Source organism: Zonotrichia albicollis, chromosome 3, assembly GCF_047830755.1.
Source record: "Zonotrichia albicollis isolate bZonAlb1 chromosome 3, bZonAlb1.hap1, whole genome shotgun sequence".
Lineage (NCBI taxonomy): Eukaryota > Metazoa > Chordata > Aves > Passeriformes > Passerellidae > Zonotrichia > Zonotrichia albicollis.
This window is the reverse complement of record NC_133821.1, coordinates 20,422,392-20,449,695: the sequence shown is the minus strand read 5'-3', so window position 1 is coordinate 20,449,695 and position 27,304 is coordinate 20,422,392. Positions and strand designations below refer to the sequence as shown.

Here is a 27,304-nt window from a genome sequence, read left to right as displayed (position 1 = left end):
GAAGCTGGCCATGCTTCACAGTGCAGTGGAAGGAGCCTCCCTGTCACTGGATTCGATCTGCCTGCTATAACCCTGAGCCTGATATATCCTTACTCTTAAAAAACCCAAGAGGTTGCTGTCTGAAACTGTTTCAAATAAAAAGAAGAAACAACCCAACCAGTAGTTCCTCCCAAGGTGGAGTGGAGGAATTTCCTTGAAACGCATTCCCATCCTTCCTTAGAAATAAAATTACCACAAAGCATCACAAGGCATGCTTCAGCTGTATCTTTCAGAAGGTGAGGAAACCTCGGGAAAGTGATTAAACATTAAACTTTTTTTTTTTTTTTTTTTTTGCAGTGGAAGATCAGCTCCGAAACAAGACAAGGAACTTCCCGGGGTCCTTCCTCTTTATGATGTAAAACTGCAAGTGCGTGCAGGGCTGTCCAAGCCCGGGGAGCGAACAGCAGAGCCCTTGCCCTGGAAAGCGGAGAGCACAAGCGGACAGCAATGCGCTGCAAGGCAGGGCAAACACGGCGCCTTCATTTTTGTCAAGAGGATATAAAAAAAAAAAAGTATACATATATGTATAAATAAAGAAGGGAAGTGAAACTAAAAGGAGGGTTTCTGCACTTCTATTTTAAAATTTATAAAATTTAGAAAGCGTGGTATTTCTGGGGGGGAAAGGGGAACTTTTCCGAGGCGGGGCACGGAGCCCCTCAGCCGCTCCCAGCCCTCACGGCCCCGGCGGCGGAGCCAGAGGCGGTGCCGGCGGCGGGGGAGGGCGGGAGCGAGGGAAGGCGGCCGGGAAGGAGGAGGCGGTGTCGGCGGCGGGGGGGCCGTGCTTGCTCGCGGTTGCCATGGGGAGCGGGAGGGCGGCGCCGCCGCCGCTGCGCAGGGAGCAGCTGCTCCCTGACACATCCCCCCGCTGCCATATTGTGTCCGCCGCCGGCCGCGCGGCTTCATGACCGCGGTGAGTGCCGCCCGCGCCCGCCGCCCCCGCGGCCCCACGCCTGCCCGGGCTGCCCCCACGCCTCCCTCGGGTTTAGCTCTCGCCTTTCCCCTGGGTTTGGGGGGTGAGTTTTTTTTGTTCCCGACGCTCCGCGAGGGTTTCGTGGGGGAAGGGGGAAAGCGCGGGGAGTGTGGCGGCGGGTCCCGCTGGTGCCGGGGAAGCGGGGCGGGGGAGGGCGGTGTGGCCGGTGTGTCCCCTCATTCCCCGCGTGGGGACAACGCGCGGAGGCGGCGCTTCCCCTTTCCAGCCGCTCCCGGTGCCGGTGCGTGGGAACGGGGGGGTCCCCGTGCACCCGCGGCTCCTCCTCCTCCCGGCGCGGCCCCGCGGAGCTTCCGCCCTCCCTCCCGCCTTCCTTCCCGCGGGGTGTACGCGGGTTATCCCCCCCTCCTTCACCGCTGCCCGGCGGGGCCAGCCCGCGCTCCTTGCGCGCTTCCATCTGCGGGCATGGAAAACGCGGCCGGCACCTGGGAGCGCGGCCCCGCCGAGCCCCTCGCCGCCGGGTCACCCCCGTCGGACCCAGGCGCTTCCCTCGGTGAAATAAAGACGCGTTCGGCCTCGTTCCGCCGAGCGGCGGGAAGCCCCCGGGGATGTGCGGAGCGTCCGTGGCTTGCGGAGCTGGGGGCAGTGCGGGAGAGGCGCTCCGGGGTTCCCGCGTTTTGGGGTAAAATCCAGGAAACTGCTGGCGGAGTGCTCCGGGTCAGGCTGGGATCTGCACGTGGCCCTTCGGAGTTTTCCCGTCTTTTTCGGGGTTTTTTGGTGAAGTTGAGCCATGAGTTGGTGGCGGCAGCAGCGGAGCAGCATCCCACTGCCTTCCTGCCTTGCTCTGCTTGGACACACCGGCGTGCTTGTGCTCAGGTTCTGTGCGAGCGGAAACTGGCTTTTGTTGGTGAGGGTTTGGATTGTGACAGGGCCCAAACAAAGAGTAAAAGGAACAAAGAAATAAAATAAACCTTGAAGAGAACCCGGTAAAGTCATGTTCCCGCCGTGGTGCCTGCCTCTGGATGGATGCTGTGTTCTAAATGTGGAGTTAAACGTGCTGAATTGTGGTAGACTTAAATGCTGAGAAAGCATTTTGATTAGCTTTGTGCCTAATCTATGAAATCAAGATAACTTTATATATAATTTACCATATATATGTGTGTGTATATGTGCACACAGACACTCTCCAAATCTTGTTATTGGTGGGCTTACATTCAGACAAATTTAGTAATAGGTGGGTTGTAATATATTGACATGAATAATTTAACTTCAGTTGGATTGGGGTCTTTTTTCCCCTCCTTAAAGTCTGGTGTGATGCTACATCTATGCAAGAAAAATTCAGCTGGCATTATCTTACGTCAGGAAACTTGAAGTAGTTTGAAGGTTGCTTGGTGGTTTTTTTTTGTTTGTTTTTTTTTTTTTCCCTTGGCAGGTGCCTACTCACATTTCCCAAGCTCTGCAGAAGGTAGCTGGAGCTCTGTGGTAGCAATTAGTGCAGCCCAGGGCTTGAGCTGGTGAACTTAGCCGGGTGCCAGGGTGTGTTATCTCTGAGCTCAGCCACGCTGCTGCAGCAGATCAGCTTCTGCTGGGGGCTCACTTGTGTCCAGCTGTGCCACTTAACTTTTGTAGAACTAGAGAGGAGGTGGTGATTCTCACTTCGTGTGTTTGAGTTGCCTGAAATACATATAGGACTTTTCTGTGCTTTTGTTTGTTATCAGATGTGCCCTTGAACTGATCAGTGCTGCTGTGCCATGTCTACACTTGCAGACTGTGGTGGAGATGCTGCCCTGCAGGTCCTGTAGGGAGCTGGAGGCACTTGCTCTGTATCAATCCAGGCTTGTGGCCCTGGGCACTCTCAGGGACTGAGAATAAAACTCAGTCTGGAATAAAACTTGGTTGATGTCTTTGTTGGGAGTGTCTGGACCAGAGGATGAAGTTGTGACTTGCTTTGGGTGCTGCTGCTGGGGCTGCTGTGCTGAAGGACCTCCTCAGGGATATTTCAGCCCAGAAGTAAGGTATTTTTTGTCTAAAAGGGGCACCAGTTAAGGAGTGTGCTGCCTCAACAGCTCCAGCCCCCACAGAATTTCTGCTTGAGGGGCCTTTCAGTGTCCCCTGGAGAGCTCAGGATTGAGGGCACCAGCATTGCCAGCAACTCTGTGTCAGGATGTGCCAGTCCAGTAAGTAATGGAGCAGCTAGAGGTATGTGTAATGGTCCTGCTGAAGCAGAAGTACTGCCTGGCAAGTGAGTGGAGTGCCTTGGAAACAAGACAGAGGCTTAGGGACATGTCAGGCTGATTTTCGCCATCTTTATTAGTCACAGGCTCTGTTCCACTCAATGCAATAGGCTTGGGAACTTGACACGTTGAGCAAAAGCAAACTCTCCTGGTGAATGAGGCAGTTTGGCATCTGAAGATGCTCTGCATGGGTATGGTGCAAACTGGTGAGAAAGCCACGTGGTTCTCATGCAAAGCTGTTGGTTCCCATAACAGCAGCAGAGGTTTTCATGTTGGTTTCACTGGGGTTGTAATTCTACCTTCCTGCTCTGTCAATTCCACCTTGCCTACTCATTGCTGGGGTTAAAAGGAGCTGGTATTTACAAGAGGAAGTACCCCAGGCTCTCAGAAGACTTTTTCCATATGCAGGTTTGTGATACCTTATCAGAAAGCTGCACAGAGGGATTATAGCCAGCGAGGTGGCAGAAAGGATGGGCTTTGGGAGGAGTGATAGTGTGCCCACAGCCACTGCTGCCATGCACCTCTTGATGCTGTTCGCTGCTCTGGGATAGTCTTACTGCACTGATGTGGTGCTAAACAACCTTGGATGGAAATGGATGGAAAGCAGCCTCTATTCCCCATTAGTAAATGGCTGTCAGCAGTCCCGATGAATGCTCACAACCTTTTAGCAACTTCTGGTTTATTCCCTTTGGCTCCTTGAGCATTTGCTGTTCCTCCCCTCGTGGTAAATGAGTGCATTTTGTGTAAGGATGTCACTGCACTGATGGTAACTTTTCCTGAGGGAAGTGGATGGAGGCAGTGAGTGCCCATCCCGGTGTGTGTGTGCTGCTGCTCCATCACTGAAACGGTGTTGGGCAACTTCCTGCAGCTCGGGGTGACTCATGGTGGAGCCCAGCTCTGCTCTCAACAAGTGCTTGCTTGCAAACCTTGTCCGCATGGGGAGGCTCCCTGTGCCTGCATCTGGACTCTTTCCAGATCCAGTGGCTGCCAGAGGACACAAGAGACCTCTGGGATGCTGCTTCACATTTTTCCTGGCTCAGTCTTTATGTGTGATAGGTGTGTGTTTGTTCCCTGGCACGTTGTACCTGCTGATTTGGGGATGGTGCTGGGTGATGGTGAGCTCTCACATCCTCACCATGCTGGGTGAAGGCACCAGTTCCATGAGCTCTCCATCTCATCCTCACCATGCTGGGTGAAGGCACCAGTTCCATGAGCTCTCCATCTCATCCTCACCATGCATGTTTATAGGCACCAGTTCCATGAGCTCTCCATCTCATCCTCACCATGCTGGCTGAAGACACCAGTTCCATGAGCTCTCCATCTCATCCTTACCACATGGGTAAAGGCACCAGTTCCATGAGCTCTCCATCTCATCCTCACCGTGCTGGGTAAAGGCACCAGTTCCATGAGCTCTCCATGTCACTATACTGGGTAAAGGCACACAATGATGTTCTGTGGCGCTTCCAAAATACAATTTAGGTCAGCAAGAAGAGACAGCTCGCAGTGCTTGGGTAATAAATTACATGGAATGGAAGAAGTACTGCCTGATGCCAGCCAGCATCTTCATGACCCCTGGTACTCTACCTGCTCCCTGTAAAACATTATGGCTGTGGGAGCACGAGGCTTGGATCACTCCAGCTGGGAGGGTGCTCAGTGCTGACCTGTGTGGTCAGCAGCTGGGAAACATGGCAGCTGTGTTTGGGGCAGGAATACCCATTTTATTGAGTGGTTGCTCAGGGGCACCAGGACCTGTAATTTGTGCAGATAGGAATACTTACACTGAAAGTCAATGATGTGAATTTTGACTTTTTTTTTTTTCTTTGCTGAGTGCATTCAAAATGTTTTCTTGAAACAGTAGTGCTCCCTACTTTTTCCTCAAGGGTTGGAGAATGTTGGGGACTCCATTAAATTGACTTCTGCAGGCATCATCACCCACCCCTGCTCTTCTGCACACTCAGTCTTGGTGTCTTCTCTCAGGTTATTTTCAGTGCATTCCTACCTTGCAGTTTGTCACTACTTTTAGTTTCCCAGTTTAGGTGTGATCCCGTGCTTTCTTTTCAGCAGTGTCATTGGGTTTTGTTGTCCTAAGATTTGAGGCAAGTACGTGGTTGCCTAAAAGCTGAGTACTGGTATGAAGAGACCTCAGCACCTGGAGAAGTTTCATGAAATAGAGCTGGAGGACTGGGAACTGGGAAGCTTCCTGCTAAGCAGCATCCTCTCATCATCCCTTGTCCCCTGGTGAGTGAGGATCATCCCCAGACCAGTTATCAGCCAGTCTGGTTTGGTTTAGGGATGTAGACTAGTCAAAAGTAGGAGGGTTTTTTGTTTGCTTTCTTCTTTGTGTAAACAGGAAGCCAAATTCCACACTGGTGGAATAAAATTAAAAGCAGGTAGGCCAGGGAGGTCAGCCCAGTGAAGAGTATTGCTTTCCCTTCCCTGGGCTCTGGAGGAAATCTTGGTCTTTGTGAGCAGGAGCTGGGAAGCAGCAAGTGGGGACAGCTTTGCAGTCACCAAGTTGTCCTGGTCATGTGGTTTTGTGATACAGCTCCAGTGGGGCTTTCCAGTTAAATCTTGCAGAAGGGTCACTTGGGGTGAAGCTTCAGGTTGTTGGTTTTACACTGGAAGTCAGGAGTTTTGGTACTTTAAAGGCAGAAAAGCTGTGTGGAAAAGATAGTTTTATGCTTTCTAGCATTGGTAAATTGGTACTGACACCAGCTGAAATGTAGCTGTGTTCATTTCTGTTTCAAGAGGATGGTAGGGAAACACACAGAAAGGTTACCCTGGAAAGGGAATAAGCATCAGAATTATTCTGCAAGTCATTTGCTCAAATGGCTCACTTGTGAACATGTCAGTGGTTTACATTTTTGTTTTTTTTTTGCATTTTAGTCCACTAAGCAAGCACAGTATTGAATTTGAGGAGAATGACCCATAAGCATCTCTTGAAAAGCTATTGGCTGTAAAGCATTTTTCTTGAAAGCACTTATTTCCCTCCTCGCCCCTATTTGTGTCTTACCAAAGGTTTTTCTTAATGGTTAAATTTCACTGCTTGTTTGGGTTTCTTATTTTTTAATATTATTTTCATGTCCCAATTTCTCTGCTATACTGTTATTATGTGCATGTTTTAAATCTGAGGCGCAGGGAGCCAGGTCCAACAGTGACTGCAGCCTTTGGAAAAGCTTCACATTTGCAAAGTGGAATAAATGTCCCAGAGACTCTGGGTCATGTACAGGGTCTGAATTGGGATCAGGGCATGTCTGAGCACACATACCATCTTTCTTTCAGATATTTGTTTCAAACACAAACCACTTATGTGTGTGCATATGTGTGTATTTAATTTTAAAAATGCAAGCTTTTATGAAAAAAGTTGGATGAAATCTTCCTCTTGCTCCCTGTCCTTTCGTGTTATATGGCAAGGGTTTGTTTAATCCCTTCCCTGTTGCAGGATTTCTTAACTTTCCTTAATATTGAACCTTTGAATTGGTTTTTGTTACTTTTTTTCCCCACCCTGCCTTTAATTATATCACAGGGTGTGGGAGAACATTGACATGAGAGACTTGGAAGTATTTCTGCAAATTCCTGGAAAACCTCTCTTCCTCTTTGAGCCCATCAATGCCAAGGTTCAAATGAAGCCCCTGAGCTTCTGGCTTGTCCAGTTCTTTGGTTGATGGGTTTTATTTTCAGTCTGGATTTGAGAAGGTGATAAGTGCCCTTTTAAATGTTTTTTTTAAACCCATTATTTTTAATTTTCCTCAGCTTTGCAAGCCAGGAGGAGCAGGAAGGGCCCTGCCTGCTGCAGTTGCTGCTCCTGGGAGCATCTCTGCGTGTCCTTTGTCACCCAGGGGTTCATCTCTTCCACAGACACTGGGTCCCAGCTTGCTGAAATCTGTGCCTGAGAGGTGGTTTTATCCTCAGAAGACTGTAATGCCTTTAGTTGTCTTGGATACAGACATCATACAGTGTTATAATCAAATATAGGCCTTCCTCAGGGCTGGGGGAGGGTCTCACCTGACCTCTAGCAGCGCTGGGGGGTGTGCAGGGCATGGGCAGCCCCAGACAAGGGAGGGGATGGGGGGAAAGGTTGAATCAGTAGGGGGCAAAGTGGTTTGGTGTCATCCTTTTAATGCTCCTGGTCAGGCAGATGGGTGCTTTTTATTGATGAGTTTGCATTAGTCATGCCAGGGTTTTTTTGTTTGTTTCTTTGGGGTTTTTGTTGGGTTTTTTGTTGCTCTTCCCTCCAATGTGCAAAGACTTGTAGCTGGTCCTGTGCTGTATGCCCAATGGCTTGGAAATTTATCCTCAGCTTGGGTAGGTGAGCAGTGCCAGTCATTTATGTGTCTAATTCTTGGGCTGTTTTGACAACACATATTGATGTATTTGAGTCAGGACAAGCCCTGATGCGTGTTGTAGATGCAAGGGAATATGAAAAATCAATAGAGGAGTTTGCTGTTGGTGTAGTTGTTTGCATGCAAAAGCAGGTACCAATTGTCTTAAATCCTCTCACAGAGCCTGTTTGTTTGTGTCAGGACAGAAGTTGTGTGTAAAGCACAACTGCCTGGCTCTCTGACTGAGGGTGCACACCCTGAGCTTGGTGTGCAAAGAATGGGTGCAGAGCTGCTGTCATTGAGTGTGATATGGCTGAAAATATTTTTTCCTGGATAAAATTATGTTCCGCTCCTCAGACTTGGGCAATGCAAGGTAAGATTTTATTTTTATTTTTAAACCTGGAGGGAAATCACGGCGCTCCAGGCAGGCTCCAGGTCTTCCCACTACTAGCAGAGGTGACCTAGTTGCTTGGCTGGTCCTGCAGAAACAAAAAGGTGCATTTAGTTGTGGAGAAGGTTGTCCTAACCTGGGGCACTGATGCTGTGCAGGTGCCAAAAGGGCGCCTTTCATCTGATGCCACTGTAAAGAAGGATCAAGCAGCAAGAGCAGCTCTGTTTTCATGCTAGTTTGGTGTGGACAGGGCTGGGGCACCTTGTGACAAAAAGGCTGAGTTCTTTCTTGCCAGTTCAGTGAGTCCAAGCATGGTGACCATTGAAATTATACTGCACACTTATACCTGCAATGCCGCTGAGTTTGGAGGAGGTCACCTTTGGTGGGATGGTGGCATCTGCCACGGCTTTGTCCTGGATTCTGCTGGAGCTGAGACTTCTCCCAAGAAGGGCTGCTGCAAAGTGAATGTGCTTTCCTGAGGATCTGCTCAAGTGGACTTCCAGTTTCCTTAAATGGTTGGCCTTTATTAAAGCACCTTTGTCTTCATTAAATGCTCACACATCAAAGCATTTGCTCCTGTGGCAGAACATAGCAGTGCTGAAGGTCTTCCATCAAAATTCCGTCATAGCTGGGGGTCTTTGTGGGAGCACACAAACCTGGTTTTACCCAGGTGTGCTCTGCTAGGCTGAGGACCTTTCAATGCTCATCACCTTCCCCAAACTTAGCTCTCCAGTGAGTTTGAGAGAGGGCTGCAAAAAATATTGCCTTTTCTTGAGGTATGGAGTCTCCTCTGATCTGTTTGTGCTTGTCTGGGCTGCTGGCTTGGTACACTGCAGCCTTAATCAGCCCCTTCAGAGCTGGGCTCTGCTGCTTGGGTTGTGAGTGCTCTGGAAGAGCAGGTCTTCACTGGGCTCTGGGCGCTGCACTGGCATGGATTAGCAGAGAGGTCTGCTCCTGGCTTTTATGTGATGCCAAAAATCACACTGCTGGAAGAAGGTTGTGTCTCTCACCTCTTTTCTCATGCACCCTAACTTTTATTTGAGCAGCTTCAGTTGACTTGGCAGCTTTTTAATCTTCTTACCCTGGAATCATAGTCCTCTGTCTGTAATTACCAATGCAAGATGATGTGCGCCTCCATTGTGAGGAGCATTTGAGGAGTAAATGCTTTGTTTGGCCTTTCTTTTGAAGGTGCCAACATGGATGGAGCTCCTAAGGAACTCAAGGAGATGCATCCTTGAGTTCCTTAGGATTGGGATGCATGTGGTTCTGCTTCCAGCTGGAAGTGTTAATACCAGTGGAGAGCAATGTGCTGTGTCACTCTGTACTCATTGGTAGGGTAAAGCACATGGGCAGAGCACAAACTCTTCCATGTGTTTCAGAGGTGTGCTTAAATCAAATTGATTCTGCATTTGCCTGGCTGGAGGTTGCCTTCTTGGCTCTGCTTACAGGGCTGGGGCTGTCCCCATGGGAATTATCCAAACATCTGCACTGGAGAGCTGCTGCTGTGCTCTTTCCTTCTCACACTTGGCTCTCCTTGCTCTCACTGTGATTTTTCTGCTGGGTCATCCCTGAGCACAAAACCCTGCCAGCTTACAGCAGAGACGGCTTTGGTGGATTCCATGACCCTCATGTAAAACATTAAACCCCAAATATTGGAAGTGGTAATTTTGAAAATGGCATCTTGGAAGCTGTGTTCTCACAGTTGTACCTGTTTATAGGCAGTCAGAACACACATGGAGGAAAAAATTGTGGATTTTGGATGTCATTAAGGGTCTCTGTGAATGAAGAGGGGATTTGGACTTGTGTGCCTTCAGATATGCTCCAATGGCACTGGTGTTGCTCCCGTGATTTTATTTTTTCTTATTTATTAGTTGATAATAGTATAATATGGCCTTTACACCATTCTAGAAAAAAGAAATTAATTTATTATGTGTTCATGTAGAAGGTGTGTGAGGTGGTGAACTAGGAAAGGAAGGTAATGAGATTGGATTTGTGTAATGCATCTAAGAAACATGACACCAATCTATATTATTTACTTTTAATAATATTTATAATTTTATAATATTTACTAATATTATTTTTATTATTTAAGTATGCTACCTGCAAATAATTTTTATTTTCATGTAGGGCATTAGATATGCTAATGATTCTCTTCTGTAATATAGTAGCATGCAAACAAATAGTGCATTGAACCACAAAGTCTACCTGATTATAAGTGCCAGCTTCATCAGTTGTTCTATTTTTTCCCTTATATTTTTGACTAGACTTAGTGCGCCCAGGCCATTTTTGTGTTGAAAACAAACTTCATTGCCCCCTTTCCCCTAAGAAAAGAATACAGTGACCTCAGTAATGTGTCATGCTGTATGTGTCAGCATGTGTGTGCTCCTGATCTGCCACGCTGATGGGAGATTTGTAAAGGGAGATTTCGTGCAACATGAACCGGGAGCTAAAATTACCAAAACACGGCTGGGAGGTGTGAGCTCCTGTGTAGCTGCCTAAAGAGGTGCTCAACCAGGGGGCAAAGTTAATCATTAGAAAGAGAACAGAGCATCTCACGTTACAGCAGAGTTGGGGTTTGTCTCACTGTATGAATTTTATCACTAGCTCTTTGTTTGTTTTTTTTTCTTAATTTAAGAAAGGATTGAAGCAGTGACATGAGCATATGTATATATGGCTGTGTTTAAAGGCAGCCATCTCTGACTGCCAATATGAATCTGCTCTGGTGCCTTGGGGGAGAAGTAAATCGTAGGGAGAGCAAAGCTATTTTTGACCAGCTATTTGAGCAGCTCACTTTGCTTTAATTTTTTTTTGTTTTTATAATACTGACTGAGCTGGTAGCTAATCATACCCATCCCTGCACTTAATAGAAATAGGAAACAGAAGGTAAAAATTTTATTAACATTTTCCAGCACTGCTGCTGGTAAGCATAAGTTCAGGTGCTGTTGTCAACGCAGCTTTGCAATAGCTGGTGCAAGAGTGTATGAGCAGATGAAGAGAGGAACCAAACTTGCTGGTGGGAAACACGGTGTGTTTCCTGGGGGAGGCACAAATTCTGCACCTCATGACTGCCTGGCACCAGGCAGGGGCTGGCAGGGCTGGGGAGCATAACATGGATTATCCTGTTGCCTTTCTGTCACTCCTCCATTGCTCCCTTTCTCCCAAACGAGGGGCTGGGCACCGTTGTGCCGGGGACACGGTGAGGCTGCCAGGCTGGAGCTGCCTGGGGCTGGGGCTGGCACAGCCAGGCAGTGGGCCCTTGGTAGGAGGAGATGCAAGAGCGAGGAGACAAGTGTTTACTGCAAACTGGTGTGAGAAAACATGCAGTAACTGTGTAGAGCTGTCTGGAGAGATGTGATATGGAAACTGTCCTCATCTTGAGCTCTGGCACTGGGAGCTGGAGCATGAAACCAGAATGATAGTGCTTACAGGGACAGGGAACTGGAATGGGGTTTGGGTTTTTCTCTGGTTGTTTTATTGGATCTGTTTACAGTTGATACAAACCTCAGCTTTGCTCTGTGCTATTTACAACTATGAGCTGCATCCATGGTTGGGGTGTCTTATGCCTGTATGGTACACGTGTGTGTACAAGTACACTCCCTACATCTGTACAGTGTTCACATCAGCAGGAAGAAAGCAGCTGTTCCCATAACACAGTTTGCTAGAAGGCCCCTTTTGAAACCCTGCAAGCAAAGTGGTGTCTGTTGGTGTAATGCCTCTGAAGCATGGGTGGCCTGTTAGACCTTGCATTGAGTGGCAGTGTTTTATAGATAATAATGTCAGGATTAGGGTTTTAGTGCTTTGTTCTTTTGGGATTTTTTTATCTAAGTGGTGAGCCATTGCTCCTACAGGTCTGAGCTGCCCCCCCAGTGTTTTGTCCCTTTCTGTTGAGAACTGGTCCCAGCACTCTGCTCTGCAGGGAAGCCCAGGTTAGGGCAGGAGGGGAAAAAGATCTTGTGGGCCCAGGCAGGTCTGTGGGGCACAGGTGATGAACAGATAGGCTGGAACAGATCTTCCTCTGGTAGAAACAGGCAGCAGCACCTGGGAATGACTGTGACTTGTAGGGGTTATAAAGATTTCATTGGCACTGAGACCACAAATAGACTTTATGCTGATTTAAGTTTTGCAATTCCTTTCTCACTCTTTGGACACCAAAGGCAAACACTTCTAAACAGGGTCAGTTTACAATATAATGAGTAACTTTAAGAGTTAGTGTGAGATCTGAATGGATTAGATCCTACGTGTTAAGGTTTTTTTGAGGTTTCAGGTGTTGCCATGAAAATGGCTATTATTTCTGTGTCTGAATTGGTGTTTCTAGATAGATACAGCAGTTTCCAAGTGCTACCCGTAAGTTCTGTTATAAACCAAGGGGAATTTATGCTCATGAGTTTACTGGGAGGCTCCTGTTGGACCCTGGCCCTCACCAGTGGCTTCAGTGTTCATGCATGGGTGTCGCAGACATCTTTTCATGAAAAATCCTTTCCTTAGGATTTTTCCTCCTGAGAAGCTGGGAGGCCTCAGGAACAAAATGTAAACATTGATTATCTGCTGCTGTGGGATGCAACAGGTGCATCTGTGATTGGTCTCATGTTGGTTTGTTTGTAATTAATGGCCAGTCACAGTCAACTGGCTCAGACTCTCTGTCTGAGACAGAAGCTTTGTTATCATTCTTTCAGATTCTATTCTTAGCTTAGCCAGCCTTCTGATGAAACCTTTTCTTCTATTCTATTAGTATAGTTTTAATGTAATATATATAATAAAATAATAAATCAAGCCTTCTGAAACATGGAGTCAGATACTCATCTCTTCCCTCATCCAAGAGCCCCTGTGAACACTGTCACACATGGGGATGATGCAGCCCTGTGCTTGGGTTTGGTGGGCTCCTGCTGAGCGTGGCTGTGGTAGTTTGCAGTGATTTCTGACCATCTCCTTTGTTGCAGACCAGTCAAGCTAAATGGGTCCAGTCACTGGGATGACTCCAGATAAGAAAGCTGAAACGCCGGGAGCAGAGAAAGCCGCGGGACTACGGCAGTGCCATGGGCTGGGCAGCCTGCCCGACGCGGGCCACGCCGGCAAGCCAAAGGCCACCGTGGTGGACAGAGATTCAGCCGATGATGAGCTCACAAATTTGAACTGGCTGCACGAAAGTACTAACCTGCTAACAAACTTCAGCCTCGGCAGCGAGGGCCTGCCCATTGTTAGCCCCTTGTACGACATCGAGGGGGACAGCGTGCCATCCTTCTCACCGTCCTGCTACCAGAACCCTGAGAAAAAATCCTCCACTTCCAAACCCCCTTACTCTTTCAGCCTTCTCATTTACATGGCGATTGAGCAGTCCCCCAACAAGAGCTTGCCAGTCAAAGAAATCTACAGCTGGATCCTGGAGCGCTTCCCCTACTTCGCCACGGCCCCCACCGGCTGGAAGAACTCGGTCCGACACAACCTCTCCTTGAACAAGTGTTTCCGAAAGGTGGAGAAAAGCCATGGCAAGGTGAGACCTGGCAGGAGGGAGGTGGAGCAGGTTGGAAATTCAGGGAGAAATGGAGAAGGTTCTGTTGTTCTTAAGCATAGTTTTGTTTGGGTTGTTTTCACCCCACCGTGTCCTCTTAATGCTTTATTTGCAGATGGAGGTGGTTTGGAAATGCTGCTTCTGTGAAATAACACGATGACAAAGTCACTGGGTTTTGTTATTTATTGTTCACCTAGGTACACTCAGCTGTAGTGCATCCTTTTAAAATGTGGCACACATGCAATTGAAAAGGACTCTTGTTTCCATTTACTTAAAATTTTGTTAGTCTGCAATAACCAGCCTGAAATGTCAGCTTGAAACTCTCCTGGGATTTCTTCTTGATGAGGCCTCCTGAAGTGCTTTCTCTATTTTTCCAGTGTTGAAATTCTGGGGTATGTTCCTCCTTCCCTGCTTTTCCAGCATGGCCATGGCTACAGTTGCTCTGGCAAGCAGAGGAGATTATGGGATGCCAACCAGTTTCCCTGCTTGGCTAGCAGGGATGTTGCCCCTCTGGGTGCAGATGTGGTCCCCTGCAAGGTGCCCTTGCTTGTGGGCACACTTGGATGTGCGTGGTTGGGTGTGCCTCAGTCCAACAGCTTTCTCAGATACTAAATTGACTCTTCCGCTTGTGATCTCCTGTTACACTTAGCACAGCTCTACCTTTCCAATAACCATATTAATTCTGCATTTAATGGACTGTAATGCTTTAGCATCTGTCATAAGATAAGATGTGTGTCTCTGTGTGCTGCACAGAGTCTTCTTAAAGTCAAGGATACTCTTTTCTGTACAAGATCTTTCTTCTGATTTATAGGATTTTACTAGTGGCTTTCTTCCTCCCTCTCTCATTCCCCATCTTGTTCCTCAAAGAGCTGGCTGTGACTTAAATAAACTAACAAACCACATACTGAAAGTCAACAAACAAGTCCTGTGCTTGGAGGTCAGACTCGGTGGTAGCAGGCTTGTTATCAGAAATGCCTGCAATGCTTGGAGTGCTTGACAGCTTCTCACTGTAGAGAGGGGTCCTGGAGCTGAGTGGGCATTGGCAAGGACTGCCTTGTGCACCAATGCTTCTCAATATTCCTGCTTCTGCATTAAATTGTTAGGGTTGTCACAAGCAGCAGCTTTGCCCTGAAAAAAATTACTTTTTATTGCAATGTGGCAAGTCCATTAACTACCCAGTGCTGAATCCTGCTGAGTGTTAGGGTGAGCCCTTAACATGGCCCAAGGTGCTGTGATGGGGTAACTGAGATGCTCAAGCTGTCCCTGTGTGGAGGACTGGACCTGAGCAGGGACCACACAGTGCTTTAGGTGCCAGAAGTGCTGTTAAAGGCCTGGGTGGCTCTGTCCAAGGAGGGGGGCATGAGTTTCAGAAAAATTCTAGCAGGAAAGGGAAATCTAAACTGGTTTGAGTTCCTTCTGTCTGTGGATCTGCCCTTAAATGCTCTGATGTTTTCCAGCCTCATGGGTGAGGAGTTACCAGTCAGACTTGTTGTCTTGGCATTTGGATGGCAGGAGCTTGACACTGCCTGGTCCCCTGCTTACCCTGGCATCTCCATGGGAACTGCTGGGCTCAGAGGATGACTTGTTGCTCAATGTGACATCTCTAGTAGGAAGAGCAAAATGCAGAATGTCTCCCACTGCTACCAGGAAGGTGATGCTGATGTGCTCTGTCAGTGGTTTCCCAGGGCTCCAGAAACTGCGCTGCTCTGTAATTCTAAAGAACAGAAACTGTGCTTTCCAAAAAATACCACCCCAGAAAAGCCCCTCGTGAAACTTTGCTGGAGCTTCCTCATTTCCAACAAACAGCAGTTCAGTCTTTACCCTCTGCCTCCTTAGAAGAGGACCAGATGAGGGTACTGCTCCAAATTCTTCCTGCAAAGTAACTCTGTGGCACACAGCAGCATGCCTGCACCCTGTGGGAGTTGATCTGGCAGGTGATGGAAATGCTGCAGACCCCTTTGGATGAGCTCCTCAGGTGTCACTTCTTGGAGCAAGCAGCAGCTGCTCACAAGCTCATTTTGCTGATCCTGTTGCATGTACCCATGTTCTATCCATGTCTCTGGGTGCTTCCCTGAAAGGGCAAGATAATTTTGTATTTTTTTCCTTTTTTTTCTTTGTTGATGGCATTTTGTACTTCAAAGGGAGCGGACAATCAGCTTCCTTGTATGCCAAGTGCCTGTGGAAGCAGAAAGGTCCATGGCATGTGGTATCAGAGGAGCCTGGTTTATTTGCTTACATCAGGGTATGAAGGGTTTTACAGCCTTTCTGATGAACCTGAGCTCTTGTGTTGGAAGAGTCTAGATGTCTGACAGTAGGGGATGGATGCTCTGTGCCCCTGCATCCCAGGGCAGGCTGTATTCTCTGACACCTTCCTGGCTATTGCTGCTGGCTGTCAGCTGTGAAATCATCTCTTTGAGGTCAGGTAGCAAAAGAAGGAAGAGTCCATCCTCATTTTGCCATAATGCTGGTATTTTGTTTTGTATTGGAAGTGCCCCTTAAAGAAAAGCTGACTTTTCCCCACTTCCCTCCTGAGTTGGCACTGCAGGGCAATTTCAGGACTCTTGCCCTGGACTCATTTTGGCTGGTGCTGAGCTGGGAGAGTTGGTGCAGGAGCATGCTTGCTGTGCCCTGATGGCTCTGGGATTGTCCACAAGGCCCTGCTAGAGCAGATCTGAGCAGACCACCCAAGACACAAAGAGGTGACCCCTCAGCACCAGCTCCCTTATTCTTCAGAGCTCTTCCCACCAGATTGTGCCCCATCACGTTGCAGATGCAGCTCTGGGTGGCCATAGCTGTGGCTGATTGTTCTGTGTGTATATTTGCATCAGCCAGCTGGATACCTGCAGGCTGCAGGGCTTCAGGGGTCTGGGACAGCATCCAGCAAAGACTGGGGGAACACTGTCCTTGCTTGGACCACTGGAAAAAATGACATGTTGTGGTTTTCTTTTAATGAGTGGTGCTGAAGGGAAAGTGCCTTGAGATGCCTCATGAGCCAGCATTGCAGTCAACAGGAGGAACTTGTGCCATGGGATCAGGATGGATGGACATCATCACCCTGCCTAAATACCACTGCTTGCTCTGTGTGCACATAGCACACTGCTGCTGTACCCAAGTGGTGTGTCAAGGTGTGTCCCATGAGCTGAAACACTTTTTCTTTTAGAGCTGCAGCAGAGAAGATGTGTGCAGTCAGCCAGGCAGGTGTGATTCCCAGTGGCTCTCTGGTTATGGTGGTGATGAACATCAAGGGTTGATGCTGGAGCAGTCCCAGGGACACCTGCTTGCCTTGCAGTGTTGCTGCTGTGGCCCTGGTGCCCCTGAAGGTGTGGAGGTGTGACTGTGAGTCAGTGATGCTCAGCAGACACAGCTGAAGCTCCTTGCTTCTTTAGCACTGTGGTGCTGTCTTGGGCTTGGGGAGAGGCGCCTACGCTGTGACGTTGCTTTTCTGAGGGAGCAGCATCTGATCTACAGCACAGGAGGACCTCAAGTGAAAAGGGGTTTGGGGCTGAAAGCCATGGAGAGACTCCCTGCTCTTTGTTTAGACTTTTCTTTTATGATTATGGCATTGGGAGTTATTAATTAATTGATGCTGAGGAGAAAAGGTGTGAGGAGGCAGGATCAGCATCCACATCAAACATTAATTTGGCAGGCTCCTGCTTGCATGGATGTGGCTGTCACTGTTTTCTCTAGAGGCTGGGGGTTATAGGGCTTGAATATCTTCAACAAACATCCTTTTCTTGGCAAATATCTGGTTTAGATGTTTGTGGTTGGTTAATTTTTTTTGTCAAGAGGTAGTGATAGCTTTTCAAGTATTTGTGCAAAGAGCAGGGCAGGTACCATCCATAAGCCTGGGAGATAGGAGAGAGATGCCTTTTCTGTGGATGTATTTTACACCTCCTTGCACACACGAGGTATAACTTTTTGGTGGATGTGTATTATACCTGCTTGCACACAGTATTTTTCTGTCATTCACCTTGCTCCGGTGGATGCAGCTGGTGACCACTGTCCATCCCTGATGGAGCCAGGACTGCTCCCAGGTGTGAAGCTGATGGAGAGCTCTCTCCAGCACAGGGACATGTGTCTGCTGCAGGGAGCCTGAGCCACCAGCACCAGCTGAGCTGCTCTGCTTTGGTTGCTCCTCATACTGGTGGGGTGTTGGTAAAGCATAAGGCTGGATCATGGAAGGCATTTTGTCTCCAGCCCACATTTCTATAATCCAGCCCTGAAATGCTGGGGGCTGGAAACTTACTGTCTTTACAAAATAGCTCCAATACTTTAAAATGCAGGAATTCTTTTCTTTCCTTTATTTTTGCGTAGATAAAATCCTGCAAGTCAAATTAGAAACATTAGAAAGATGCAGAAGAGGTGATAGACCAGAAACTAATCTCAGAACTCTGTGATTGCCCCTGTTTTGAGTTGCAGAGTAAGAAGAGCCTGGTGGCCTCTTTTCACTGACTCTAGGGGGATTTTTCTCTAGATCTTAAGTACAAGTTACACCTACATTTCATTCCAGCACTTGCCTCAGTGTTGAAGTGAAATACTAACCTCCAAAGGCAGTTTAGCATTTTAGAGTGTCCTGAATTGCTAGGAGAAATGGCACAGTCTGTTCTGGCTTGTTTTGAAGCTGGATATTGATTCTGTGGCATTTCCAGCTCCAGCTGTGGCAAGCTGTCCCCTGACATGTGACACTTGATTTCAGACCTGGGCTGGACTTTTCTGCCCCTGTCTTTGCTAAGCAGAGGGTGCAGGCAAAGCACAGGAGCAGCTCCATCATCTCTTCAGCTCAGTGTCTACTTTTAGCATCTCCAAAGGTGGGTGGAAGTGTGGTTTCACATTACACATGACCCAAAGAAGGAGTCACCCTGTTTACTGCCTGTTGCATTGGATCTGTCAGTGTCTGGATGGCTTCAGGGTGTGCCCAGGTTCAGCTTGCTGTTGCAATACCCACCCAAAATCCTGTTGTTATGTTGTCAGGGCAGCAAACTGGAGGAGTACCTTGCTGGGAAGATCAAAGAGGGAAACTAACCCCCAGCAGCTGAGCTGAATGAGGCGTGAAGCAAAAGTGCTCACCTAAAGTAGCAGATAAGGTAGCAGATAAACAGTGTAGAGAAGTGGTTTGCTGCTGGGGGACTTTCTGCTGCTTCCTGGGGGCAACAACCTCCAAACTGGGCAAGGGAGGGGGGAAGGAAAGCCAGCTGGGCATGGCTGGGGCACTGGGGAAAGGGGTCTGGGAGAAGTAAAGGATCAGGGTGTAAGTCTGTCAGTGAGATGATGCATAGAGCCAGCTGGGAGGATGCCTACTGTTAGTATCTGGGTGGTTAAATCATCCTGCCAGCCACCATGGCTGTTTATTAATTAAAAGTAAGCTCATTGATAAGTATCTTACAGGCTGTGCTCAGCTTTAGCATGAAAAGGTAAGTGTAAGGAAGATTCAGCTTAAAAAAAATAACTTGAAGAGATGCAGCAGCTCAGAGATCTTTGTTAAAGGCAGTGGCTTCAGCTGCATCTCTTTCTCAGCTGGGGCTCTCCCTGGCTTGATTTTTCTCTCTTGATAGCAAGGTATTTCCTCCTCTCAGAAAACCCCTATAACTTAAATAGAACCACAGATTTAAATGTTTTGTAAGTCTTTTTTAGTCTGGAGTAAATCATGGAGATCTATCCATAAATTGGAATTATTGCCCCCTGTGATTCTGGCAGGAGGAGGCCAGCTGGCCACAGTGGGCTCACAGGAGCTTCTCCATGAAGTTTGGGATTCTGCTCTGATATTCAGCCCCCAGAAATCCTTTAGAAGTATGTTATTGTTCAGGTGTACAGTTGCCTCATCCTTCAGCCATGTACATTTCCATTTCTGTAGCATCTGTTTACCCCAAAAATCCTGGTGCTGCTATGTGCAGAGCTTTTAGCTGATCTGTCAGGTCAGTGATTATAAAATTTCTATTATAGAACAGAACTATTTAATTAAGTTGCAAGAAGTAGCAGGCTCAAAAAAAATAGGTCCTTTATTTAGTACATTTGTGAAGAAAGCTTTGGTTGAGACAAGCAAGAGGTACTTTATCTTCCTTAAGTTTCAATATACCAAATTTAATACCAAGAATGACTAGCACAGGGATGCTTACATTGTGCATCAAAAATACATTCATTAGGTGTTCAGATTCTGAGAAAGTGGGAATAATCCATTTTATAGCTGGACATTGAGCAAGATCCTTTCCAGGGTGGTGTAAAGTTTAATGAGTATGTATCTATATCTAAACCAAGGGGAAGTGCTGTGGTTTCTTACCTAGAAACCTGTTAAGGAAAAAATTTCTGATCAGTTTACTGATGCCTGGACAGGTCCCTAAACTTATAGCTGTGTTTATTAAGTGTTAAAATAAAGTTTACTGCATTTAGGGGACAAATGGGAATGGGACTTTAGAGAAGGGGTTTTGGAGATGCTATCATGACCTACATGAAGGTGGGTATTTCCATAGTGTGTAATGAGGGTCTCTGGGCCATTTTCTCAATTTTGGGACCATCCAGGATGGAACTGCCTGTGGATGCTGTGTGTCAGCTGTGCAGTGGTGTGTGCCTATATCCAGTCATTGCACTGTGCTGCAGCTTGGAGATATTAAAACAGAAAGGGCTGTACCAGCCTGGTCCTGGATTTTCTAATCTGCTGTGTTTCTTCATTGCAGGTGAATGGAAAAGGGTCCTTGTGGTGCGTTGACCCGAAATACAAACCTAACCTTGTCCAAGCACTGAAAAAACAGCCTTTTTCCTCAGCACTTGCATTTTATACTCCACCAGCATCACCACCCAGGTAGGTGGAGTTCCCATCCCAGCAGGTCACGCTGCTCCATCCAGGTGGCACAGGGTGTTGAAGTGCTGTTACCTGCTGCCACCTGAGAGCAGAGTTTGAGTGGGCTTAGGTGGGACCAGCTGGGTGAGGTGGGGAGATGCAGCGAGCTCAGGATTCCCAGACAGCACATCTGAGGTGTGTTCAAGGCTCTTATTAACTCTGGGTGACTTTAAAAGAAGAAGGTCAGGGGTGTGCTCGCTGCTTACTGGAGAATTTCTGCATTTGAAATTTCTGCATTTGAAATTTCTGCAAATGAAATTTCAATTTCTGCAAAGAGAGCAGGCAGTCCTGGGAACTGGAGCAAAATCCTCTTTCAAGCACAGTCCATCAGGACTCCTGTTGTGGAGGAGGTGGGTGTCTTTTCCTGTAAGTCACTTGTCTGGATATAAAATGTATCTATTCTGTGCTTTTGTGGAAAACAATCAACTTTTCCACAGTCTGAAGGGCTGAGATGCTGCCCTGAGAGGGTTGTTTTTTCTCTGAGGCTGTTTAAAAGCATTTTGCAGCAGGGATGGAAAAGAGCCTTTGCCATAAGTGTAGTTTGGGGTGGGCCATGCAAGACTTCTGAAACCAGGACTTCCTTACCAACAGAGTTTAAGATTGGGCACTAGATTTGGGGAGTTTGGAGTCAAACTCATGTAGAGTTTGACTCAGAGTTCCTGAGCAGAGGAAGAGGAGCAGCAGCTGTGGAGGCAGGAGGACGGAACGCAGCGCAGCACGTTGGGTGAGATTGGTTCTGAGGAAGGCATGTGGCTGGTTTGTCAAGTCCAGGAAAGAATTTGGGTGAGATAAGAGGTCATTAAGGTGTTTGTACATTGCCCTATGCCTTAACCTTACTGTAAGGAGTTTCCTGAACAAGCAGGAGGAGCTGGGATTCCTGGAGCAGGGTGTGAGACTGATAGCACTGAGCAGGCATTTCTCAGGGTCCAAAAGGACACTGACCCTGGGAGATGGCACCTCTGTGCAAGCCTTAGGGGCTCAGGAGTTTTGTGTGGCATGGGCTTGTCCAGTGGGGTTTGTAACCCACAAGATAGAACCAGTTGTCTCTGGGCCATCCTGGGCTGGAACAAGCCTGGCAGAAATATCCTGTTTTCCATCTTTCTCTTGGAATTGGGAGCACTACTAAAATAACCCTGAAACATTGAAGTATTAAGAAATAGATTAGAAGCAATGAGATGACTGGTGGTACTGCTTGGGGTTTATGGGAATAAAGGTTATTGAAATGTCTGTAATTGGGCTCTGGAGGATAATGCTTTCACAGGCTGTAATGTCTCTGTGTAAGGGTATGGACCTCTGGTTTTGGGTACAACTCAAGTGGAGGTTTGGTCCCTGAAAGCTTTAATGCTCTGTGTTAGCACAGCCAGACTTTAAAATGTAGACAATAATACAGATGGGAAGTTGTCTGTCCTGCCAGAGGTGCAGAGGACTGACACACTCAGCCTAGGGCAGGGTGTTCAGAGTCTTGACCAGTAAAGCTTTTAAAATCTCCAGGGTCTCCAAGATTAGTGCAGCTCAAGTTGTGTTAAGTGTGGCTTACTTAGCTGGGATAAATGCAACATACCAAAATTAGGTGTGAGGAAGGAGACATTTCATCTGCATGCTTAAGTACTTGGAAGAGCAGGACTTCAATTTGAAGCTGTTGTTTTTGGTAACTTTTTTTTTCCCTTTACTGAAGGACTAGTCACACTTGCCAACAAATACAAGGAAATCCTGGATCTAATGAAGCCTCATGGCAAAATTCCCACTGACTTCAACACAAGAAGAGTTTTGCAGTGCTTGTATTTATGAGTACAAGAAAATAAGAAACAACATATTAAGATACCAAACTGTTCCCTAATGAAAGCTGGTTTATTTTCCTTCAATTATAAAAAACATTTATGTGACTTTCCATCACACCCAGAAACACAGATTTATTTTTTCCCGTTCTGTGCTTAGATTTGATTTAAATTTTGGCCTAATTTTGGGGAAGGGCCCCCAAGGATGAGAGGAAGCCCAGAGGTTCAGCTGGAGAGAGGCTGAAATACTGTCCAAATTTATCTTCACAGTGATCCTAAAATTCAGCTGTGGCAGTCTCTGAATTTTCCAGTGGGAAGACTGGAAATTATTTTACAGTGTGTTTGTGGGGAGTCTGCCTATCATTCAGCACAATTTTAAAATAAAATTTAGGCTGTTGCTTTGAGCAGAAGCTTTCCAAAACTGTAATCTGTGTCTAGTGACACTGAAATTTGTATTATCATAGATGATTGGCATGCCTGATGCATTTTATTTCTGCACAGCTTGTTCAACAAGTGCTTGTGAAGCCCCTGGCTGCATTCTGGTTGTAGTGCCACACGAGTGACAGCCCTGGGGACAGCCACAGTCCTCCTCTTGCTCATACCTTATGCATGGCTTGTCTTAATCAATACCAGGCATTAATTTACTTTGGGGGGAGCTCTGTGTGGACATGATTTTTGAAGGGTCTGAGCTTCGACAAAAGGATGATGATGTCTAGCATCTCTCTGTACAATGGGTCTGAGGGCTGCAAAGCCAGCCATTTGCGGTCAGACCATTGCTTTCCTTTATTTTTAATATTCCCCCCCCCCCACCCATTTTTGGATCTGTTCCCTTTGCACTCTGTGTCTGTTACAAGAAGAGATACCAGACAGTGAACCCTATTTTTGCACATTTTTCTCATTCAGCTGAAGTTTCTCTTGCACATTGGGCTTGAAAATTCTGTCATCACCCTTCAGATTGTTCTAGCAGCACTATAAAAGATGCACATTGCTACACTTCATGCAATTTTAATAGTGTGTACTATTTTTGTTGTAGTTACTTGTAACTGCTCACTTATATATTTATAATAAACTGAATAATTAGGGCTGGGTGTGTAGTAGAAAAAAACATGTGAAAGCTTTAACTTGCCCTTTATTTTGTGAGGGATTTAAGGGTACTTTGGGGCAAAGCTAGTCTGATTATGAAAAACTACCCTGAATAGCATCAACTTTAAAATCAGCAGTTGTCTTGATTTGGTTTTTAATTTAGTATTACTTTTTGGTTTTGTTAATTGCCCAACACTGCTTGGAAAAGCAGATGATCACAACTGGTCCTTACCTGTCCTTTTTAGTATATAAAACCTACATATGTACAAAACATTAGCTCATCCCTGTATGAGCTAATGTTTTGTACATATGTAGGTTTTATGTACTAAAAAAATACATATATTTGTTTAAATCCAGCCTTTAGGCAGGTATAAAAAATCTGTAGCAGTCAGTGACTGTTGCCCAACACTGTTTTTGCTTAGTGTGTGTATTTGGAGGTGTTTTCCACGTGCTGGGGATGGCTTAAATAGTGCTACACAAACCATGAACCAGTGCTGAGCCATCTACTGAGGGCAGCAGAAATCACTTGCCTTCCTGTGGTGAATAGGGTTGGTTTTGTTTTTAGCCTTCTGTGATCATAATATTGTGTCTGCTGTACTTTGCACAAATCATTTGCCTGATCAGGGCTTGCCTTTGAGCTGTTGAATTTCTTTTTCAGTCGGTCATCATCCCCTCACTACCTGACTTCAGTCCTTCAGCAGAACCACGGCCGAGCTCTCAAAGGTAAACTTGGATTTCCTTTCACTCTCCTCCCCTGGTTTTGGTCACAAGCATGGACTGCAGCCCAGCTGATGTTGTCTCTGTCCCTGCTCTGAAGGGTGTGCTGGATGACAAAAGAACCCAGATGTAGTGCAATGTGTGTGTGTTATATTAGCTACTCCTGTGTTAATTTAAATCCATGAGGTGAAGTTCAAGGTGTAATTGGGGCCGTCTTGTTCTGACAGCAAAATATTCAGCACATGCATCACTCCCAAGTATGACCTACTTAATAGTTCAGCAGAAAACTAATCTGAAAGCTGCACATTTCTTTATCAGTTTTATTGGTTAAGAACTGAGAACCAAAGGTAGTAAATGTTAGTGTATAAAACTTGTTGGTACCAAGAGAGAGCTAGAAAGTGTGCTGGGGCTTGCAGCATTTCTTTTGAAGAAACCAGTTGAGCACAGCTCTTGCACCTGGCTAATAAAGCTTAATTAGGTTTGTCCTAGACAAAAATAATAATAATAATTTCAGGTTTTAAGTGCTGAAAATTGAACAATACTCATTTTTTAAAGGGTTGAGTCAAACTGTGTTGCAGAGGGGTGTTGTTACAGCTCTTGCAGCAGGATAGTGAAAGGCACTGCCCAGGTGGAATCTGAGCAGACATCCAGCTCCCTGATGTGCTGGCTCAGTAGGCTTAGAGGTGAGAAGGCTGCTCTTAGGTTTTGGCCACAAATCAGGAGCTTGGTTAGGCAGCAAAGCCAAAGCTTTTTGGAGACCAAGCACCTGGCCCACAGGTGATGATGGCCATGCACCCCAGAGGTGGCACCTGGGTGCCAAGGAAACATCCCTTGGCTGGCTGGCTGCTGCAGGGCTGCTGCATCTGAGGTTCTCAGGGCTTGTTGGAGAACACAGGAAGCCCCTCTTCTCCTAAGGATTTTGCTGATGTGTCCTGTGACAGGTTTGGAGGTTGCCAGTCTGATGTTGCCTCATCCATTTAGCTACACCAGAGGTGCCAAAATAATGACAGGTATCTGGTATCATTTGGTTTCTGCTTGTGGGGGAGGCTGTTCAGCATTTTTCTGGCATTAGAGCCAAGCCATTCATGTTCCTGGGGTCCCACAGGGCAGCTCTTGTGCAGATGAACAGAATTCCTTGTAATAAGGTGCTTCCTCAAATTTCTGCTGGAGAAGTGTAAATTTGGGAAATACTGCACTGTTGAGAAGAGCAATCACAAATGAAGCCAAAGCACATTGTCAGTGACACAGAGCACTGCTAAGAAGCCACTGCAGAAGTGCCTCTCCTCATTCTTTGGGAGTGTTAAGGTGCAGAAATACTCTTTGTAGGTAGTAATCCTGCATTGCATTAATGCCTCTGATGGCTTGTCATTTTAATAAGGTGGTGCTTATATACCAGCATAGATGTTAGAATAAAATATCTGGCATAGCAAGTGAGGAATGGGAATATTTCACTTCCTGATTACACTAGTGGAGCGAAGTAATTCTTCATGTTTTATTTTTCTACTTCTTTTTGTTAATTGAGTGCATATAACCAATGAATTCAGGGTCTCTGTTTCTGCCAAAGAAAGCCAAAGCAGAAGAAAAAAAAATCATCATAATATAATGGGGTGGAGCCTAAAGTATGCTGGATTTAAAATGAAAGGCATGGAAAACAAGGGGGGGAATTTGTATGTTTTATAAGCTGTATTGGGAACAGCAGCTCAGTCCCCTTACCATCTTGGTACAACATTCCCAAGGTGTCATGTTCTTCAAATTTCTCCTTGACCAGGGGTGAAGTTAGGGAGGATTATCAAGATAAGGAAGCCACACTGCCAAACCCTGCAATCCCCCTCCCATACTATGCCCCCCTTAAATTCAGTAATGCAGTTAATGCAGTAATGTGGGGAAGAAAGCAAATGCTGTCAGAAATGACACTGCTGATGTTGTGCTTTAACAGTTCCCCCCACAGTTGCAGTTCAGCAGAACTGAGAGCCTGTTCTGCTGCTGCTGGTCCCCTCCAGCCCTGTTCTCCACTCACTGCTCATGCATATGTACATAGCTACCTACACCTCAGATGAGATCTTCTGCTCTCAGACACCCAGCTCTTGTGGGAGCTCACTGTCTCTGTGCTCCTGTTTGCCTGCTTAGTCCCCCATAGCTGTTTCTGTTCTGTGTAAGGAGTATTCATCCTCCATTGCAGAAGTGAGCCAGAGAATGGATTGGATTTCCTCTTCTTTAAAGGGCACGAGCGTGTCCTGAAATGAGTGGGAAAGGCGTGCTTGTTTCTTTTCCCTTTCACCTTGTTCTGGTTAGAAATGTCACTCTCTGCCCTGTTACCCTCAAGGTGCCTTTCAGAAATGTAAGCAATCCACTCTGCAAAGGATGGCATTTGCAGCAGTGCTTCTCACTGCAGCTGACAGTGCCGCAATTCACCTCAACCTTTCCTGTGTGCCTATTTATTATTTAGATCTCCCTGTTCTCTAGATTGAGCAGTTCAATGCCCTTTTCCCCCTTGTAGTCTCAATTTCTTCCGTTTGACTTATTAGTGTGGAAAATTCTGCTGGAGGAGGGAGGTGTGCTGAATTAGTGCTGCATTAATGGGCCCTGCACATGCACACAGCCAGGCTGTGGAGCTGCTGAGGTGCTTTGCTGTGCCATGGGTCTAATCTTTCTCTCCCAACTGGTACAAACAAAAGGCACTTGTTAAGTATAGCAACAGCATTGTCACATGAAAGTCTAATTGTGTCACTGATTCTTGGCTTCGGTGAGTGCAACGTGAGAGCTCGGCCTTTGAATGTCATAGTTAAGGTATGAGGCTGATCTGGAACAGGATTGAGCTGTACAAGGATCATGCTTTGTCTGAGTTTGTGCATTCCCCCCACCCTTGCTCCTCGGTGTAGGCCAGTACAGGCAAATATATATATTTGTATTCTTTGTATATTTTAGAGGCCTCATCTTGTCAGGCTTACCTGAGTTCTAACATTTTGCTGCTTCTGCTTCACAGAATCTGATATTGATGCTGCTACTGCAATGATGCTGTTAAATACTTCCATTCAGCAAGGGATGCTGGACTGTAAGCATAAGTCATTTTACTCTTGTTTTTCTTCTCTACTCACTAACTAAATACTTTCTCTATAAAATTTCAGGAAACAAGTATGGTCTAGTTTCCAAACAGTAAGAGTAGTCAAGAAGCAATTCTGGTTTAATTATTCTTTCAGCTAGCACTGCAAAAGTTTTATTAGAAGCAGCCTTTTTTTTCTTTTCCCCATTAATTTAGATTTTTTCTGCAAAGTTCTATCCCTGCCCTCCCTGTGCTAGATAGTAAGAAGAGTTTCTTGGCTGTTTTGATGCCTTGTGAAGGCTGACCTAGAACAGAGGCTAGATGGAGTTAAAGAATAAAGTAGGTATTTATTAGAAGGCCTCAGTAGATACACCTCAAGACAGAGGTGTATAGATAGATATAGATAGAACAGAGACTAGATGGAGTTAAAGAATAAA

The 27,304-nt window shown here is 46.5% G+C and overlaps 1 protein-coding gene across 2 annotated transcripts in view; it reads left to right on the top strand.

Moving 5' to 3' along the window:
- The first annotated feature begins 789 nt into the window (after window positions 1–789).
- The window catches only part of FOXN2 (forkhead box N2), a 33,716-nt gene continuing 7,201 nt past the window's right edge, over window positions 790–27,304 (top strand). Inside the window, exons 1-5 of one of the 2 annotated variants that reach the window (XM_005491472.4) lie at window positions 790–949; window positions 12,852–13,402; window positions 20,089–20,213; window positions 23,769–23,833; window positions 26,811–26,879. In XM_005491472.4, coding sequence (XP_005491529.1) covers window positions 12,866–13,402; window positions 20,089–20,213; window positions 23,769–23,833; window positions 26,811–26,879 — 796 coding nt within the window. In that variant the 5' untranslated portion in view covers window positions 790–949; window positions 12,852–12,865. Of the gene's footprint in view, window positions 1,053–12,851; window positions 13,403–20,088; window positions 20,214–23,768; window positions 23,834–26,810; window positions 26,880–27,304 lie in introns of both variants that reach the window. The other variant, XM_014270184.3, reaches the window with a different exon arrangement.